A 20075-nucleotide genomic window follows, 5' to 3' on the forward strand; every position below is an offset into this window, starting at 1 on the left:
TCCCTTACCTGTATTGTTAATCAGCTAGATATGGTTAATGAGTGGTTTGACATATTGCCATAGAATGAACCAGCCTAACAAACTGCATTATATCAAAAGACATTTTAAGGCAGGTGATATTCTTTCTACAATTTGCTGTGGATTATTATGTGCAACTCTTCTCATCTGAAATGATGCCATCCAATCGGTGCATTTGTTATCTAACTCCTCCTTGTCCACAAGTTTGGCTTTCAGGGGACCGTTAAAAAGACTGCTCTTTCTCCAGGAATCAGGCAGTAATGTGTAAAAGCTGTTATCTAGAAAGCCTTCCAGCAGCCAAAGCTCTCTAGCAAGCAGGCTTTCCTTTTTTTGTTTTTTAAACCCCCACCCTCCTTTTTTTATTTTCTTTCCCCGACTTCATGATAGGATATATTGTCCGGTTACAAGGCTAAGCAGTTCATAACATAAATCTCCCAGAGTTAACCAGCTGGAGCTTGTGCCGCAGCTTTAGCATTTGAAAGGTAAGTCAAATAGTCAAACTCATTTCTTAATACTTAAACTGGCGTCCTTTAAAGCATTGTGAGATCTATTCCAATGTCATTTTATAGTCTCTTATAGTATTTGCATCTCATATATATATAATTTTATTGTGATTTTATTGAGATCCAGTCATAGCACCAGCTGGAATTTGGGAAATTCTGATTTCTTTTCCACGTGTTGTCTCAGTGCATGGAAATTGAATTGATATCATTTATATTTGCAGATTCCAGGCACTGTATTCTCAAGGCTGACAGCTCGCTTTTAAGCTATGATAGAAATGATTTCAATCAGTGCTGCTTTCCTGCTTTCCCTTCTGTGCGAAACATGTGGTTTAGTATTACCTAAGTCCTCAGACTTAGCAATCGCAGCCAGCAATTACACCATCATAAAGCCAGATCTGAGTGCTCGGCTGGACCCTGTCAAAGCTCCCAAGGCCAGAAGGAAGCGCTACATCTCTCAGAATGACATGATCGAAATCGTTGAATACCATAATCAAGTTAGAGGCAAAGTCTTCCCCCCTGCCGCCAACATGGAATACATGGTAAGCAAACTAAACTATCAATTTCTTTGCTAGAAATGAGAGTTTTGTAACAATTAATATTTAAATGTTGACTTTAAAGAGATGCTATTAAACTTCCAGTGGTAATACTGTATTCATCTACTGTAGTCACGGCATATTTTAGGATATTCCCTTTATCTTACAATTTTACAGTCGAATAATTATTACAATAGTCTTGACTTAACCGGTATGAAATACAAGAGGAGAATGGACATCAAGTGCAGGTGGTTTATGATGTCATTTCACCCTAATAGTTATTAGAAGTACAAACAGGTATTATGTTTTACACCAAAGTACATACAATTCCTGATTTCATAGTATTACCATAGTATTACCATAAGAACATTTGCCCACCCTTACTTGTTGTGTAAATGAGTCACAAAAAAACATATTCTGCTGCTTGGGAACAAAGTCTACTTCCTGCAGAACCAACTATATTAGTAATGATTATAAGTGGCATTTTGGTAATTGCCAGTCTGCTGTCCTGAATCAATAGTGACATTCTTATTGAGCATTTCATTCCTGTTTATATTGCTCATGTGACCCAGTTTGGTCTCCAACGATCCTCCAACTTGCTCAATAAACTGTACTGAATTATAATGGAAGCCACAGGAACTGGTTAAAAACAAAAATTGGTAGAAATTCAGTTGGATTGAAAAGAGAGAGGTAGTCATTATACACCTACATGGACAATGAAAGCATGAGATTCTGGGCATGTCCAAAGGGTGTTATTTGCAAGGGTGGTACACAATGTTCAACCCATCCCTTCCTGAAGATGGAATCAGTTAATAGTGCTGCTCCAGCAGAATTCTGCACTGAAATCCATTTCTCAAAAGAGCAAACAGATTTTTTTATATTCAATTTTGAAATCTGACATGGGGCTAGACATATTGTCAATTTCCCAGCTGCCCCAAGTCATGTGACTTGTGCTCTGATAAACTTCAATCACTCTACTGCTGTACTGCAAGTTAGAGTGATATCACCCCCCTACCTTTTCCCCCCAGCAGTCTAACAAAAGAACAATGGGAAGGTAACCAGATAGCAGCTCCCTAACACAAGATAACAGCTGCCTGGTAGATCTAAGAACAACACTCAATAGTAAAAACCCATGTCTCACTGAGACACATTCAGTTACATTGAGAAGGAAAAACAGCAGCCTGCCAGAAAGCATTTCTCTCCTAAAGTGCAGGCACAAGTCACATGACCAGGGGCAGCTGGGAAATTGACTAAATGTCTAGCCCCATGTCAGATTTCAAAATTGAATATAAAAAAATCTGTTTGCTCTTTTGAGAAATGGATTTCAGTGCAGAAGTCTGCTGGAGTAGCACTATTAACTGATGCGTTTTGAAAAAAAACATGTTTTCCGATGACAGCATCCCTTTAAGCAATTATTTCTGGGAAGAACGTGTAACTGGTATGTTTGAAAGTAACAAAGCCTGCCTCTCCAGAAAGTGGATCTTCATGGTCAGGTGATTGCATTTCATGGTGTGGGAGCAATTTTGAGCATATCGTTCCCCTGCCCATAGAGCTGCAAAAAATAATGAGCTTGAAATGCCCCTGAGTGCCATAGTTGTTTGGCAATTGCCTGGAAGAATTGTCAATATCATTGGTCACTCAAAAATTTCCCCTGCAGCTGAACGGAAGAAAGCACAATGCAGTGGAGGGCAGGTAAAACTGCCCGTGTGTAAGAGCCCTTAAATACATCTTGTAAATGAAATAACCATATATTTAGTATTTCTCTCCTTTGCTCAGTTCTTGTAAGCTGTAGAATTATAAATGAGAACAAGACTAGACTGACGTGTGACTTACAGAGTATCTTGAAACATCTTCCAGTTTGTACCCACAATAGCAATTATATGAAGTCCAACCCAACATGTAGCACATGCCTGTTGGGAGAAGCCTGTGTTTTGAAGAGACACCTGATTCGATCTAAAGGTTACCAGGTGTAAGTGATATAATAAATGGAAGTTGGCTGCATCTGAATTAAATGATCAGTATGGTCCTTCTATCTGGATATTCTTGAATTGTCCCCTTTTTTGACAGGAAAAAGACAAGACCAACTTTGACTTACAAAGTATCTTATGATCATTGCATGCCTTCTGTTTGGATATTCTATTGTCACCATTTTGTCATCTGAAAAAGACTAGACCACCACTGATTTACAAACACATGTGGTTCAGATAGCAGGGTACAACTACATGAAGTCTAACCCAAAGTTCATATGCAGCACAAGCCCGTTGGGGGAAGCCTGTGTTTCGAATGAACTTTCGATTCCATCCAAAGGTTACCAGATCTGAAAAAATAGGAGCAATTCAATAAATGGAGACTCACTGAATCTTAATCATATGATCAGTGTAGTCCTTCCTTTCAGTCTCTTATTGATTTTTTGTTCTCTGCCCAGTAATTCAGTTTTCATTGAGACAGCAGTATTCTGGGTCTGTTTCTTGGAAAGCAAACTTTTTTTTTTTGGGGGGGGGTGGAATTCACAAAAGTGGAGGAAGCATTTTTTTGGAGTAAAGCAGACAGTTTTTAGATTTTGCCAATGTGACTTCCATCTCAAAATGCTAACATGGCCTCATGAACTAAGCAAAAAATAGCAAAATAGTGCAAATGTGAGATAAAAAAATCATGTCTGTGTCACCTATTTTATGTTGGCAATAAACGACTTAACTTATAACTTATACCTATACTTTATACATTATACCTTATAGCTATTCCTTAGACTTATACCTGTTATTATTCATATCTGGCGATACAGAAAACAGGCCTTGAACCCTGACAATAAGCTGCTAACCCACATGAACATGCTAATAAGTCCTCCATATTGCATGTAATATAGGGATAACTGGAGATTGGGTAAAACAATGCAGAGCCGAGGGCAGAGGGAAGACGTACACTGAGCTTTACTCCATTTTAAAAATGTCAGGATATTATGTAGTTAAAAATGAGGGTTTTCTTCTCTGTTTAACAGTATATTGACAAAAGTGTCTGTAAAATACCTTTCTTTCACTACAAAAATGAAAAATGGCGGCCGAGTATTTTGGCAAATTTCTGTTCTTTGAATATGGAGATTACATTTACACCACTTTATAAGGGTAAGGACACAAGGGCAAATTAGTCGCCCCGGTGAAAAATGGCCTCTTCTTCGAGGCGACTAATCTACCTGAACTGCCTTTCCCTACCTTCTCGCCAGCTATAATGAAAAATCGCCAGCGGGATGGCACTCGCGGCACTTCGTTCTCCAAAGTTGCTTGAAGATGCAACCTCGGGCAACTTCGGCAAAATGAAGCGCCGCGAGTGTGCCCGTTTGCCCGTGTGCCCTTACCCTAATAGACAAATTCACAGAAATGGAAAAAGAAGTTTGTGAATATGACGGGAAATCCAACAAATCCATCTCCACTATTATTTTATCTTTTATCAGCACTTTTGTGAATTCCCCCCCCCCCCCAATAATATGTGTCTGCTTCTGAAATGACTCCCGGCACAATGCACCACTTGGAATATCAAATGTTATGCTGTGAAAAACTGTCATTGTTACTTTATGGGACATTTATTTGTGAATATTTAGAAATGCTAAGAACCAAAAAAAAAAACAAAAAAATGCTAAGAACCAAAAAAAAATGGCATATTGTATTGACCCTTTCATTTCCACATACCAAAGAGTAGAACCAATTCTAATGGAAAATAGCTCTGGAACTTCAAATCATACAAATACAATGAGCACTAACCCTTAAAGGGCATGTAAAGACAAAAAAATAAAATCCCATTTTTACTTTCTTTAATGAAAAAAAAACCTATCTCCAATATACTTTAATAAAAAAATGTGTACCGTTTTTATAAGAAACCTGACTGTATGCAGTGAAATTCTCCCTTAATTTACTGCTGTGGATAGGAATTGTCAGATGGTCCCTAACTGCTGAGCAGGGAAACAATCATACTTATGAACAGCAGGGGGAGCCTTACTTCCCAGCCATGCAGAACTCAATCAGCTTTGTTTATGATGATCGCTAAGCAGCCCAGACCACACTGAGCATGTGCACAGTCTTAGTCTTGCAAAGATGTTTAACAAAGTTACAAGATGGTGACCCCCTGTGGCCAACTTTGAAAGCATAAATCATTTGTTTGATTAGGCTTGTGGTGCAGTAAGTTAATGTTTATATTTAGTATACAAGATGCAGCATTTCTAGCCTTATTCTATTTTAGACTTTACATGCCCTTTAAAGGGGTTTAACTGTAATGTAATTAATTGTATGGGTAATATGTCAGTACTGAGTAAGTTTCCTACACACACACGTGTATAGTCACAACCATGTACTGAAGCTCAGAGGTAGTTTATTCTACTAATGAATTGGTTAGACTGTTTTGTGTACAGTGACTTAAACTGTTTTTGTTGGCAGAGAGAAAACATTTTCCAAACATCACTGTTTTCGGTGTCCTGGCCCACTTTAGCAGCTTAAAATCAAAAAGAAAGTATGTCGTAGGAAGAAAGAACTCTCCATATTCACACACACATGCTGTCCTGAGAGCAGCAACATTCTTACCTGTCTAGAAATATTTTAAATATTCTCTTGACATCTTTACAATGTTTTAAGTATTAGGAGTAGACCCGGACAACAGCTGGCAAACAGGTTACAGAAACAGCCGACCGCCATCCTAGTGCGCACAATGCACATGGTTTACTGTTGTGATTCAACAGCACACTTGTCTTTCCCACTTTTTCCCTTAGCAAGCTTTGAAATATTTGGAAATGAAGGGGCAAGGGTCAAAGAAATAAAGCTAATGGGTCTAGGATACCAATTAGTTATTTTCTCATGACGCACACAGTCACTGACAATTCTGTAAAAAACAGTCTCTGAACAAATAGACTTGGATGCTCACCAGCTGAACCAAGTACTTCTAAAGTATGTGCAACCAGATGTTAACAAGGAGGAAGATATGTTGGCTTTTTATTTGCTATAGATTCTGGAGTCTGTCTTTATATTGCAGTTAATCACCAATTGATTAAGTGCAGGTGTGCTAAATAATGAATTGTATATTTTTGTTGTATTCGTCAAAAAGAAATGAAAGAGACTTTATGAAGATTAAGATGGTGTTCAAATTAGACACAATATACACTGCCTAGGTATTTGGACACTTGGACAGTTCTCCTATTTTACTGGAAAACACTGAAATGTGGTTCCCTTAGATTATTTTTATTTCACTGGAGTACTGGAGCTCAAAATAGGTTATATTATTATGACACCAAGTGTCATTTATATAGACCCCATAAGTGTTCATTCAAAGAGATATTTTGTGCAGGGTCTGGCTGCTCTCTGTACCTTGTGATGACAACAAAATTGTTGTTGACGAAGTACAGAGTGCAGTGGTGGTGGCACAAGGCAGTCCTGCCCTTACCATCTGCCATAGAGAAAGCAACTGTCAGGGGACCTATCGGCTCCCAGCGGGAGTAGTCAGGACCAAGGAGGAAGCTTAGGGTCAAAGTTCAAGTTTGCGGTATCCAGAAAGGTTTCAGGTGTAAATGTAGTCAAGTTCAGGCAAATGTTCATAAAGGCAGGCAGCAGAAATCAGAATTAGGGTCAAGCCAAGGGTTAGGAAGCCAGGAATTCGGGAAGTCCTTTTATTTCAAAGTTTGCTTCGGGCGCGTGACGTCATCACGCCGGCGTCTGTCCACATGGAACATGGGCGCTGCCATCTTGATCTGAACGCCGCTGGAGACGGAAATGCTCCTGACAGCGACCAACAATCACTTTGAAGTGCCTATAAGGGTCAGTAGTTGAGGACTAGTGTAAAGGTGTCCCAACACTGCATAACACAGGGCTGTATGAGAGTGTGATACAAAGAAACCATTACTGGAGAAGGTATGTCTAAAGTTTGGAACTCAGAATAAAGGCATTCTTCCACCAGGCAGATAAAATCACGTAGAAAAAGTTTATTATGTCCACATATACAGCCTTACGCATTTCGTGTTACAAACACTTAGTCATAGGCATAGAAAGTATGAGTGCCCAGTTGCAATTTGGGAAAAGTTTTATGGTCAGAAGAGACCAAAAGCGAATGATAGAAGGGATGACAGATGGATAGTGTCACAGAATTTCAATGACCAGAGATCAGTTGAGGCAAAAAGATAAATATTATTTGACACAAGCTCAGTGGATTCTGACCTTACATAGAGTAAGAACCCTAAACAAAGGAATCACAGACTTTTTATAAACTTGGGAACTGTACAAGTTGGAGGGGATATAGCCTGGATGGTAGATACAGTATATATCCCCCTTGTTTAGGTTTGAGCTATCCCTTTAAGAGTCATTTCTTTAAGAGACACCGCAGAGTTAATCAACCAGAGGTGAGGGTTAGACATCCAGGGGTGTGTTAAGGAAATGAGCAGCCGGTGAGTGTGTGAGAGAGTAGGATTTTCACATGGTGGTAACTCGCTGTTCACTAGGAAAAGATCCTCTAAAATACCAGATTGTTCACTCCATGCAGACTGGACACTGTATTTTGCTATAAGCTATTCTCATTTTGGACTTACATTGTTAGATTCAAGCCAAGAACTGCTTATACAGTATAAGCAATCAGATAGACTAGACTAGAAGTAGGCCAAGTTGGAGAAGGCAGAGTTTTTTCAGCATTGGAGACTAATTAGTAGTCAAGGAAAGGCATTGTACTTTCAGTGAGAACAGGTCAAAGTCAACAGATAAGTTTAAGGTCAGGCTGGTTCAGGCCCGGACTGGTAATCTGTGGGTTCTGGCAAATGCCAGAGGGGCTGCTATAAGGTCCCATAGAAAGTCAGTATTTAGTGGGCTGGTGGGTGCTGTTTGGGCCTCTTTGTGGGCTGATTGGGCCTCTGTGTACTTGAAATGCCAGGGCCTATTTTAATTCTCAGTCCGGACCTGGGCTGGTTCAACTATATACGTAATTTGCAAAGTTTCAAGGCGGAAAGCTTGCATCAAGACATATTTATGGCAGTGAATGTAATGGCATGTCCAAAAGACATCATGGTGTACATAAAGACAAGACCTAAAGATGTAAGATGATATCTATGTGCCAAAAGACTATCACTGTGCAACGGATAACACCTGAAATGCTCAGAACTGTGAGCTGCAGAATAACATTTCAGAGAGAGAAGCTACATTATATTGTGCATATACGTAAATGATGTCACTAATGTCCCACACATAATAACAAAATACAATACAAAATACTGAGTAATTAACTTGGAATTTTAATGATGTTGCTAAAAGAAAATCAAATGAGTTTCAGTATTAATTTTTTCAAATAGTTACAGTACTAATTTTAAGGAGAACATTTATTACCAAAAAATATTCCATAATGAGTAGATGTCAAAAACTTGGTGAATTGCTCCAGCTTCTCCTTTTGTGTTACTATAAAATATTGCAGGACACATTTTGAGCATGAAGGTTTTGTGGAGCATATTTTGCAATAACTCTGGTCTATTTCTCCTTGGTTCCATATACATAGAGGGGATATTTATCAAAATCCGAAAATATTTCATTATTTTCTGAAATATACTCACTTATACAGGTTGTCAGCACTTGTGGTCATTCAAAACTGGTCTGTGCTGTGGTTTATGCAGTTTGCTTGTACTTCTCCCTGCTGGAGGCTTTTGGAGTCCATTGTTGCCAAAAATCCACATAGCATAGATTTCCTCTGTTATCCTGTTTCCTCCTCTCTCTTCTTCCTGTCTCTTTGTTGCATTATTTAACTTTGCTCTATGATCCCACCCCTTCTCTAGTTCCTGCCCAGCTTGTATCCTTGTCCTTCATTGACTTATTTCCTGGTTTGACCTTGGTCTGCTCCACAGACTGACTCTGGTTTGCAGCCTGCCCTGACCCCTTGCCTGCCAAAGTATTTGTTATTGGTTGCCACCTACCTTAACCTCTGGTTTGGTGTCAAACTTGCCTCTGCATTACAACATATCAGTTGTTTATTTTCATTCATTAAATCATATTGTTTCACAATAACATGACTACTACTTTTCATGATGCCAACAGCATGTATAACATGGCTTACATAGCACATAGGCTCCTACCTACCAGCCACACTCCTGACACAGGTTCATTATTATCAGTTATCTAAAGTTTTTCTAAAACCTCTACCACTGACTCATTTCTTACTCCTCTTACTCTAGCTGGCTTTTCACTTATGAAGGAGCACACACTAAATGATGCCTTCTAAGACATAGTTTCAGTTTCCTCCTCTTCAGATGGCAACATCCTCACATTCCATTCCTGCCATCAGTGTTATTGGCAGGAATGGAATGCAAATTATGTATTTAGCCTTGTCTTTTCTTGACTTGAACAAATTATCCCAGCCTGAATATAGATTGTTACATAAAACAAGATATTGTATATTTCAGCAGTTTGAATGTACCTTGAATGATATCCCATATAATGGTCCAATGTGTGATTTGATCTCCTGATGAAGAACGTATGAGCATTAAACATCAGAAACCATTTGTGCTGGGAGGTTAGTCACTATGTTTAATAACTTAGTAGTGGTCATTTAATAAAACCCCAGTGCTAGAGTATTAATGGCGCAAAATCTAGCCCTTAAGTGCTCATTCAAAAATTAGAGTTATGCCTTGTGCCTGATTAAAAATATGGCAACTGTAGTGGGTACAAGCAGCCCTTTAATTACCTTGTCAAGTGCTCAGTACAGGGCTCCTTTGCACCCTCCAGAAACCTGTGCATTTGAGTGACAAGCAAGTTAGAGAATGGGTGAGGAACATATGCCGCCCCTCCCTGTCTCCCCCGATTAAAGTGCTGCCAAACACAGACAGTCCTGTATGTATGGGGAAGGGGGAACACAGGTTGGAGTGCACTATGCACCCTTGGTAAAGGAGCCCTAGCAACTCTTTAAGTTCTTAAATATTTTTTTAAATAAAGTGGTTACGTTAAAAATAACATTTAGAGCACCCCATTTTTTAATATTTAGTTCCAGGGGAAGACAGCTGTCTAGTTCTTAGACAGCTCTAGACCAAGCAGCATACTGTACATTGAAAAACGTATCGACTTAATTACTTTGTAACATTGATGAAGCATTTCCAGTTGTACCCTTTAAAAAACCTTATACGTTTTGTGGTTAATGAAGTTTGTAGATGTGGGAGTGGTTAGAAAATCATGTAGCCTTTCATCTGTTTACTCATTACTAAGCCTCACTGAGGCAGGTATCCGAGTCAGAGATACAATTGGGAACTCATGAAGAGTCATTCATTTATTCTCAGAAGGGGGCACTAATTAGTTGCAAAAAAAAAACTCTATGTAGGCCCATGGCTGAGAGATATGTAATTACAGGGGATTAACAGAGCCTTGGGTAATTTAGTATGAATTGTGACAAATATAACGTTTTTTAGTCGCTGACAGTTCTAATGATTTCAGCATGCTGACATTTGAAAAACTAACATGCACATAATCAGCTGGTCAAATAAGAGTCTGTATTAGTAGACTGTAACAGAATAAATAATAATAAACACGGTTACATATAAATAGAACAACATGATCTTTTATTAACATTGGCAGGGCTAATGTTAATAAAAACTTGCTTTTTTTCTCGGACAGCTAAAATGGATTTTCTAACATGGAACTGATTAGATGGGATTGCAGAAGAAAATCTGTAGAATACAAAACATGAATTGTATTGGTTGATGCAATCAAGATCAGTGTTACAGATCTTCTTAGTCCCTGGCTTAATTCAATAGGATCTTTCACTAGGTTTATCATACTGTGTAATTTCTTTGTAAGTTTCTTTCATTCAGCATTTGACAAAATTCTATTTCTAGTGGTATTCCAAAGGGTAAAATGACATTCAGACTGCCAAATAACAAGTGTAAGAACTAAGAACTTGGACCCTACTTGGATGCTAAATGCATTCCCTACAGCTCCCCACAGAGAACATTATCAGTTGTAGACCGAATAGTAGATGGTGAGAGATATGTGATCTGAAGCAGTAGTAAACACATAGTAATTGGCTTACCAACTCATGGTGGTAGACAGTAACACTAGTGATGGTCAAGGCTGGCATACATGAGGAGCAGTATCTGTGTGAAGGATCAATAGAAAATACAGAGGCAAAATCATGGAAACAATTTAAAGGTAATAGCAAGAACTTGTCTGCCCTATATAAATAGATGATGATGATGATGATAAAAGACAAGACATAGAAGCAATGGCAAAATGATGTCCAAGCACCAATATTCAACCATGGAAGGAGGGAGCCCTGTCAACAAGGGACTTACTAATCCTCGTGAACTTTGGAGAAGCCGCACACCACACACTCCCAAAGGTTCTTATCCTGGTGCCCAGTGATAGAGGAATCGGCCACCTCACAACAAGGGTAAGAAGAATTTCACTGGCACACAGGAGTTGCAGTAGCAGGGCAAGCCCTTGCAATTTTATTATGCAGTAGTGCAACGTTTCGGGGTCACGCCCCTTTGTCAAGCATCAATGCTTGACAAAGGGGCGTGACCCCGAAACGTTGCACTACTGCATAATAAAATTGCAAGGGCTTGCCCTGCTACTGCAACTCCTGTGTGCCAGTGAAATTCTTCTTATACTTACTAATCCTGGTCAAAAGGGGGTGCAAGAAATTGAATTAGGGGGAGTTTGGAGAGTAAATATTGCAGTTTCAAGTCACCTCCCAGATGTTAAGGTATCAGGGCAAATTTACTAAGTGGTGAAAATTCGCCAGCGACGGCTTCGCAGGCAGTGCAATACTTTGCCAGGCTAAAATTCGCTCAGACAATGCTAATTCACTAACATGCCAAGTTGTGTCCAGGGTGCCGAAAGCTGGCAAAGTTGAGCTAGCGTTAATTCGGCAAGCAGAGCGAAGTTTTGCTAGCATTGACTAATTTGAATACGGCGGGAAGTTAAATTTGAATGGACGTATATGTTGCAGCAAATATATTACATTACACAAGGCCAGGGAAGCTTAATAAAATAGAGTTGTTATATTGCCCTACACATGAGCCCAGTGTATAGTTTATGTGCCATATGTTAGGGGGGAAGCTGGTTACCCCAAAATATTTTTACACTCTTTTGCAGCCTATAACCCTGAAAAAAGGAAAGACCAGCGTTTTTTGGGAATTTTCAACAAAATTTTGAGAAGGCCTATCTACTCTATTGCACTTTGCCTGGTCTTAGGTGGTGAAGGCAAGTCTGGCGCAAGAGGTAACGTTCACAAAAATCCGCATCTTAGTGAATTTGCTCAGTTACGTCCATTCGCCAGAGCGTAACTTCTTCTGGCGATTGAGTGCGAATGAACGACAGCGTCAGTCTTTTTCGCTATCGAAGTTACACCTGTGCCTGTTAGTAAATCGGCGAAGTACTGCAATGACATCACGCTGGGGAATTTTCACCAGCGTTAGTCACTTCGCCCTTTAGTAAATTTGCCCCATAGTGTATAGCAGAAAGGGTATCAGGTTGTTGAGATGATCCGGTGCTCTTGGTTCACATTTAAGATTGATACCCTTTACGATTTACCCTTCCTTTTTACGCTTATACTTCCCCCATTAATTCTATAGGTGTCAATTAGTATTTGTACCAAAAAAAACATTAAAATATAGACCATGTAGCAGTCCGCTACTAAAGAGCATACTGAAGACTGATTTTAGGCAATAAGGGGACAATCTTTTGAGAATACATATGCAATAGTCCTAAGATTATTTCCTTTCTGGATACCTCTATTGCCCTGTATTTCAGACTCAGTTGTTCATTTACGGTACATTTTATTACAGGCCTTGTCATAACTTTTAACCAGCCATTATTCAGACAATAATTAATGCCTTCTTTCCAATAAAACAGTCACTTTATAAATCACTTTTTTTATGGAATGTTTTCTTACTGAGGTTTCATGGTGTGGAGTGGTTATGAATTTTTGTTTCCCTTGACTAAAACACTAGCTAAATTGGACCTATGACTGAAACCCTATTTTATTTTAAGTAAAGAAGATCTGCGTATATGAATACAGAAATCATTATTCATTTATAGATCACCTACTATAGTAAGTTATACATTAAGTAATACAGTATACTGTATGTCTTTAGCACAACACAAAGCTTGGCATCTGCATCGGTTTACATTGAATTTCTGGATCTTAAATAATCCAAAAGCTTGGTCTGTTGGACGCATCCCAGCTCCTCTGTGAGGTGTTTGTGGGTTATTTAGAGGTATTTATTTATCCATTCAAATATTTTATTAACCATTGTTTAAATACATTGCAGCCTGTGGAAATGAATGCTTTTGTAAATGGATGGAACCTTAAATTACACAGTGTATCTATGACTGCATGTAAAATAAATTCCATATGGGAGACTGCCAGTGGAATACATTTTACTGAAAAAAGTTTTTTGAAGACATACAATACAGTATTGTATGTTAATGCATTTTATCAAATATTTAGGGGTCATATATATATTTATAGAGGCAGAAATTTTGGTGATGTGTTGGGGGTATAGAACTATATTTTGCACCAACACTTCTATAACATACTCGTCAATCTGGAACCTTGAAGGCAGCGGGTACACTCAGATGCACAAGAGATTCCGGTGTTCACCGACGCCCTTTAAGGGCCCCGGGATTTCTGGTGCGGAACCAACAAGGAATATTCGCTTTTGGTAGTAACAGAGTTTGTAAAAAGGTACCGGCAAGGATCAGGCAAATCGTAGTCACAAAACAGGCAAATGGGTGGAGGCAGGCGGCAAGAATCAAAGTAAAACAGGCAGAAATTACATACCAGGAAAGTCAAATAGTATATAATACTTCAGCAGAATCTGTAAACAGAAGACAGCTTGGGAATTGTTAAAATGGAAAATGGCCTTTTTAAAGGAGAATTGGTGCCAAAGTTCGAAATGCGCAAAGAAAACGGACATCATGATGCTCAGCGTCAACCGCGAGTGACCTGCCGCTTGGGTCGACTTGCGCACGGATGATGCGCGCGACGTCCCCTGGAGCACACGCCTGCACCCCATTAGCTGAGGAGAGATGGGCCGGGAGGTAAGGGAACAAGAAAATCTCCAGGCACTTCCAGTGTTGGAGTGGGCCGGCGGGATACCGGGAGCGGCAGCTGGAGCCGGAGGGGGGCCCTGGAGCAGTAGCCCCGGTGGACCCCAAGCCCCCCAGTCTGACCCTGGGCGTGTCCCTGTCTATTTGCATATCTGTTGATCTCAGTGGGATGTGCATAAAAAGAGTTTGGGCTTGAGCTCCTTTTGGTTTTTGGTGTCAGGGTTTAACGGCTCTTGTAAGGTTGGCGTCAGGACCAAGGAGGAAGCTGGAGTGTAGGCTGACAGGAATAGTCCAATTTGTGGTACACAAGGGGTTAAACAGATCAAGGTAAATGTTCAGGCAAGAAGGTCAGGGCAGGCAGTAGAAGAATTATAGAAGAATTATAGCACACCCAGGAACTGCATTTGATGTTACAAACACATTTGCAAATCATGAAACACAGTTTTACAACGCAGTCTTAAAATACATGATTTATTGGTTTTCTGTAACATATTTCTTTTTTGATTTGTTTAAACTGATGATAATTCTATGGTTTGTCCTACATCCAGGTCTGGGACGACAACTTGGCAAAATTGGCTGAAGCCTGGGCTGCTACTTGTATATGGGATCATGGCCCATCCTATTTATTGAAGTTCCTTGGTCAAAACTTGTCTGTGAGAACAGGAAGGTAAATATTTCAAACTAATGTTAAGTTCTTGTTCCCTGCTATACTGTATATATGTATGTCAATACTGCAAGCTGGAGGCCGGCTGCCTGATTGCACCAGTCCAGTGGTATTTATGACTCCTAAAGCTGCTCAAGAGCTTCAGAGACTTATTTGCATGACCTCATCATTTCCAAATAATTGGCTTCTGAATGTTTAGAAGATGCCATATTTAGACCTCTTTGAGAAAATATAGTTTAATATAGCATTGTTCTGTGTATTGAAAGACATAATAATTTGTCATAATAAGAAAGGCATTAAGTTGCCTATAACGCGTCACATTCAAACAACATTTAGGGGGTTATTTATTAAAGTCCAAATGCTAAAAACTTTAAAATATTTCATTTTTAGTGAAAAAACCCTTAGACTTTTCGAGAAAATAATCTTTTCAACCTGTTGAGCACCTGTAGAAGTCAAGGGCAGAGGTCCTATTTGCAATTTAAAGATAATATTGTCTGTGCTGGGTTTTGAAAGATAAATCAGAACATTTTGGGCCTTTCCGCCGATTTCACAAAAAGTTCGGACATTTTGACGTCAAATCCGAAAAATCCTAATTTTTCACATGACAATCCGAAAAAAATCATGTTTTTTGTACAAACTTTCCGAAAAAGTGGCGTTTTTTGTCGATACGATTTTTTCGTGGTTTTTTAAATTATAAATAAGGGTAAATTGTGGATTTAAACCAAGGGCTCTGGCTGGCTCTCCCAGCTATTTTTTAGAGCAAATGCATGTCTACACAAGATCTCTAAAGTGCACTGAACAAGCTTGTAAACCCCTTTCCTAATACTATTCTGGGAAAACAGTAACCTAAAATTCCTTAGGAAAGAAAAAACCTTGGAAACCATAACTTTTTATCTTTTGAGAAAAACTGTATCCTGAAAGGAAAAACTGTGGTCCTCGTCACTACGTTATTTTTTGACCCAGACAGCACGATATTTGAAATGCACAGAACAGTTTCCATCTCTATCAGGGTTTTCCAGACTGTGGGGCTGGCCTCTTGTGGGTGCTTAGAGCAGTGGCAGGGTGGGCTCATCCTGAAGGTCAGTTATGGGATTTGGGGGACAATGCTAGTTGTTCTTCTGCGATGCACCTGACAGCACAGCTTTGAAGGTCAGTTAGGGTGTGCTGCTGTGCTAGATATTATCGAAATTATGGACTAATAATTAATACACCAATATTTTCCTATTTCTTTAACCTTGTTATTCACTAAGCAGTACAAAGATTCACGTGCACACTCAGGCCCTTCAATTAAAGGTTCCGTTTGGTGCTCAAACTATTTAGGGAGACGGCACTCCCAATCTTAAGTAGTGAATAGTACAAGCTGGCACACAAAGCGATTCAAACAGGTGTTAGACCCCTGGTGCGTTTATTGCGTCACAACATTTCAGGGGAGTTCCCCTTTCATCAGGTGATGACCCGATGAAGGGGGAAGGTCCCCGAAATGTTGTGACGCAATAAACGCACCAGGGGTCTGACCCCGGTTTGAATCGCTTTGTGTGCCAGCTTGTACTATTCACTAAGCAGTGCCCTGACCAAAGATCCATACGGACAGGAGCAAGTTCCATTTTATCTTTTCATAAGACCGATTATATATTTCCTCTGGGTTTTAAGTGATATAGGGGCACATTTACCTAGGGTCGAATATCGAGGGTTAATTAACCCTCGATATTCGACCGTCGAAGTAAAATCCTTCGACTTTGAATATCGAACTCGAAGGATTTAGCGCTATTCCTACGATCGAACGATCGAAGGAATAATCGTTCGATCGAACGATTAAATCCTTCGAATCGAATGATTTCGAAAGGATATTCCTTTGATCAGAAAATTGTTAGGAAGCCTATGGGGCGAACTAGGGGGTCGAAGAATTTTTTAAAGAGACAGTACTTCAACTATGGTCGAGCGATTTTTTTGTTCGAATCGTTCCATTCGAAGTCGTAGGTCGTAGTCGAAGGTCAAAGTAGCCCATTCGATGGTCGAAGTAGCCATATTCGACCATTCGAAATTCAAACTATTTTCCCTCTATTCCTTCCCTCGAACTAAGTAAATGGGCCCCCTAAACTTTGTTTTGGAACCATATGTTAAATGATTTATCAACTGCAAATAAATGCGCCAATTGTTATCCCTAAAAGCTTGCTATGAAACTATATTAAACCAATATCAATTTGGCTTGTTTTAGATATAAATCTATACTTCAGCTGGTGAAGCCCTGGTATGATGAAGTTAAAGATTATGCTTTTCCATATCCTCAAGAATGCAACCCTCGGTGTCCTTTGCGATGTTATGGGCCAATGTGTACACATTATACACAGGTACAATGTTTTTACATTCATTTGTTTAAACTATTGGTGTTGAGTAAACCTACTGCAAATGTGATGATAAATAACTATTAAAATCTTCTGTTTTCCAGATGGTTTGGGCCACAACCAATAGAATAGGATGTGCTATACATACATGCCACAACATAAACGTATGGGGGGCTGTATGGAGAAGAGCTGTCTATTTGGTGTGCAACTACTCTCCAAAGTGAGTCTTTTCTTAATTCTGTTTTCCCCTTCTTTTCTGGTCATGAATTGAAACTGGCAAGTGATTTATAATGAAAAACGGTGTCCATACAGGCGTTTTGTATTCAAGTTTAGGTGGGCACTACTTAGCAGGCGTCCATAATTATAATTCTGGAAAAAAATGCTCCATAGTGGGCAAAACCCATGACCATTTGTTACTGAATTTGGCATTAAGCATGGTGCAGTTGCTTTATAAATGAGACCTTTCCCTTCTACATTGTTTTAAAAAGTCAGACTCAGTAATACAGACAATGGTCAAGGGCAGCCGGACTATCATTTCAATACTTTCATACCTTACTAAATATCTTCATAAACCACTGAAAATATCTGATTGAATGTTTATTGGAAAGGTACTTAGAATTATATTTTCCTTTCCTTAGGCTTAGACTAATATATTTGTGTTTACAGATCATTTAAAAAATTAGTTTCAAAAGTTTCTTGAGGATTGATCAGATCCATTATAAAATGACAATTTTAATATCAATGATTTTATCATTAGTAAACCATTATGGGAGTGAGATGCAAACAGTTGTATCAAGTTCAACCTTTTTGTCCAGTTGAAAATCTCATAACTGCTAGTTGATTCACATTAATTGATTAGACCTAATTTGTCATGGCTTGAGAAGGACAAGTCCATCTTTTCTTAGCAGTGGTTTCTATGGTTTAGGAGAAACGTGTTGCTCTGGAGTAGCTTCTGGCCCGGGTTCTATATGTGTTGATAATAGACAAAAGCCATGTAACCTGTAAAACATATGATTAAAGCTGTTGCTTAATGAAGTTGCATACCATGATTCTTAGAAACGAAGGGGGTTATTTACTAAACTCTGAATGCAAAAATCATGAAAAATTTGTGAATTATTTTTATTATAAAATCGGACTTTTAAAAAATCATGAATTTTTTGGAATTTATTAAACCCAGAGGATGGAAAAGTCCGAATCAGAAAATCCAGCATCTCAGACCTGTCGAGGTTGCATATAAGTCAATGAAGAAGTCCCAATGAATTTTTGATGTGCCCTGGGTTTCGTGCAATACCCTGGAGTTTTCGGAGTTTGCAAGCAAAAAAATATAAGAAATTTGAGTGAAAAATCCAAAAAAAATCGGATGAAAAATCGGAAAAAAACGTGAAAATCTGGTTTTTCACGTTTGGGAAAGTGTATTAATAAATAAGCCAAAAAGACCTGTACGGATTTGTTTTTTTCAGAAAATATTGAGATAAATAACCCCCTGAGTATAATAAACCAAGTTGTAAAATATAAAAATATTACAAGTACCATTAGAGTTTGTGTATAAAAACCCTTGACCTGCTTGCTGCCTTTTGCTTTGTTATACTGTATCTATGAAATGAATCTTATATGATGTCTAATATTCTTCTATTTTACAATAGGGGCACTTTGTTTTCTGCATTTACATAACTGTCAAAGAGGCTTGAAATTCCTTTTCAAGGAATTTACATGCATTTCTCCTATAATAAAAAGGAAGAATTATTATTACTGTTTTGCCGATAAAATTTTTTATTTATAATTCTGCATTTTAGGGGCAACTGGATTGGAGAAGCACCTTACACAATCGGCGTTCCATGCTCAGCCTGCCCCCCAAGCTATGGAGGATCCTGTAGTGACAACCAATGTTTTCCAGGAATAACATCCAACTACTTGCACTGGTTTAAGTGATCTCATTTTGAATTGTTCACAAAAGACAATCCAAGTTTCTTTTTCTCAGTTTTACATTAAATTATGATGGGCTGCTGAGATTCTTTGTAAAATATTTGCACATTAGAAACAGAGCCAGATTTGTAACCTATCTCCACCGACATTTATTTTGTGAAATCGGAGGAAAAGATGGTAAATTTAGCTAATAATTGGTGCTACTGTTTGCCTTTGAAACAATTTTATATGTACAGTATGATGATTTGTGGGAGGTAAAGAGAGGGGAAGAATTTTTCACTTTTGTATAAGGAATGTATTGGTTAGAGGTTTAAGTTTCAGGCCGGTGCTTTGTATACATGTTTGTTTTGTAACAATATTCTTCATATCTATATAATATTTAAAAGATACCGTGTAACATTGGTAAATTAATATTTTTTCTATCTAAGACAACAACTTTGTAGTTTGTAAGTATTATTGTAATAGATGATGACAACATAGAGAACCCCCCTCTTACCTACTGATTAGATCAGTCGGGTCAGTGTCTGCCATATCTCTTTGATTTTATACTGAGGTAGGTGCATAAATGATATGAGAACTCTTCTTTGGATTTCTTCTTGTTCTGAGAAAAAGGAAAATACAGGAATGGAACCAGTTATCTAGAATGTTTAAAGGGATACTGTCATGGAAAGTAATGAATCAAAATGAATTGTTTAATATTGCTGCTCCAGCAGAATTCTGCACTGAAATCCATTTCTCAAAAGAGCAAACAGATTTTTTAATATTCAGTTTTGAAATCTGACATGGGGCTAGACATTTTGTCAATTTCCCAGCTGCCCCAAGTCATGTGACTTGTGCTCTGATAAACTTCAATCACTCTTTACTGCTGTACTGCAAGTTGGAGTGATATCACACCCTCCCCTTTTCCCCCCAGCAGCCAAACAAAAGAACAATGGAAAGGTAACCAGATAACAGCTCCCTAACACAAGATAATAGTTGCCTGGTAGATCTAAGAACAACACTCAATAGTAAAAACCCATGTCCCACTGAGACACATTCAGTTACATTGA

The 20075-nt window shown here is 38.7% G+C and overlaps 1 protein-coding gene across 1 annotated transcript; it reads left to right on the plus strand.

The window, feature by feature from the left end:
- The first annotated feature begins 284 nt into the window (after nucleotides 1-284).
- Nucleotides 285-19110, plus strand: pi15.S (peptidase inhibitor 15 S homeolog). The gene is given in 6 exon segments (NM_001096301.1): nucleotides 285-500; nucleotides 743-1060; nucleotides 14646-14764; nucleotides 16977-17109; nucleotides 17208-17323; nucleotides 18897-19110. Coding segments are annotated over 5 exon segments (777 nt in total). The 5' UTR covers nucleotides 285-500; nucleotides 743-787; the 3' UTR covers nucleotides 19033-19110.
- Nucleotides 19111-20075: the final 965 nt, after the last annotated feature.

This window comes from Xenopus laevis, chromosome 6S (genome assembly GCF_017654675.1).
Source record: "Xenopus laevis strain J_2021 chromosome 6S, Xenopus_laevis_v10.1, whole genome shotgun sequence".
Classification (NCBI taxonomy): domain Eukaryota; kingdom Metazoa; phylum Chordata; class Amphibia; order Anura; family Pipidae; genus Xenopus; species Xenopus laevis.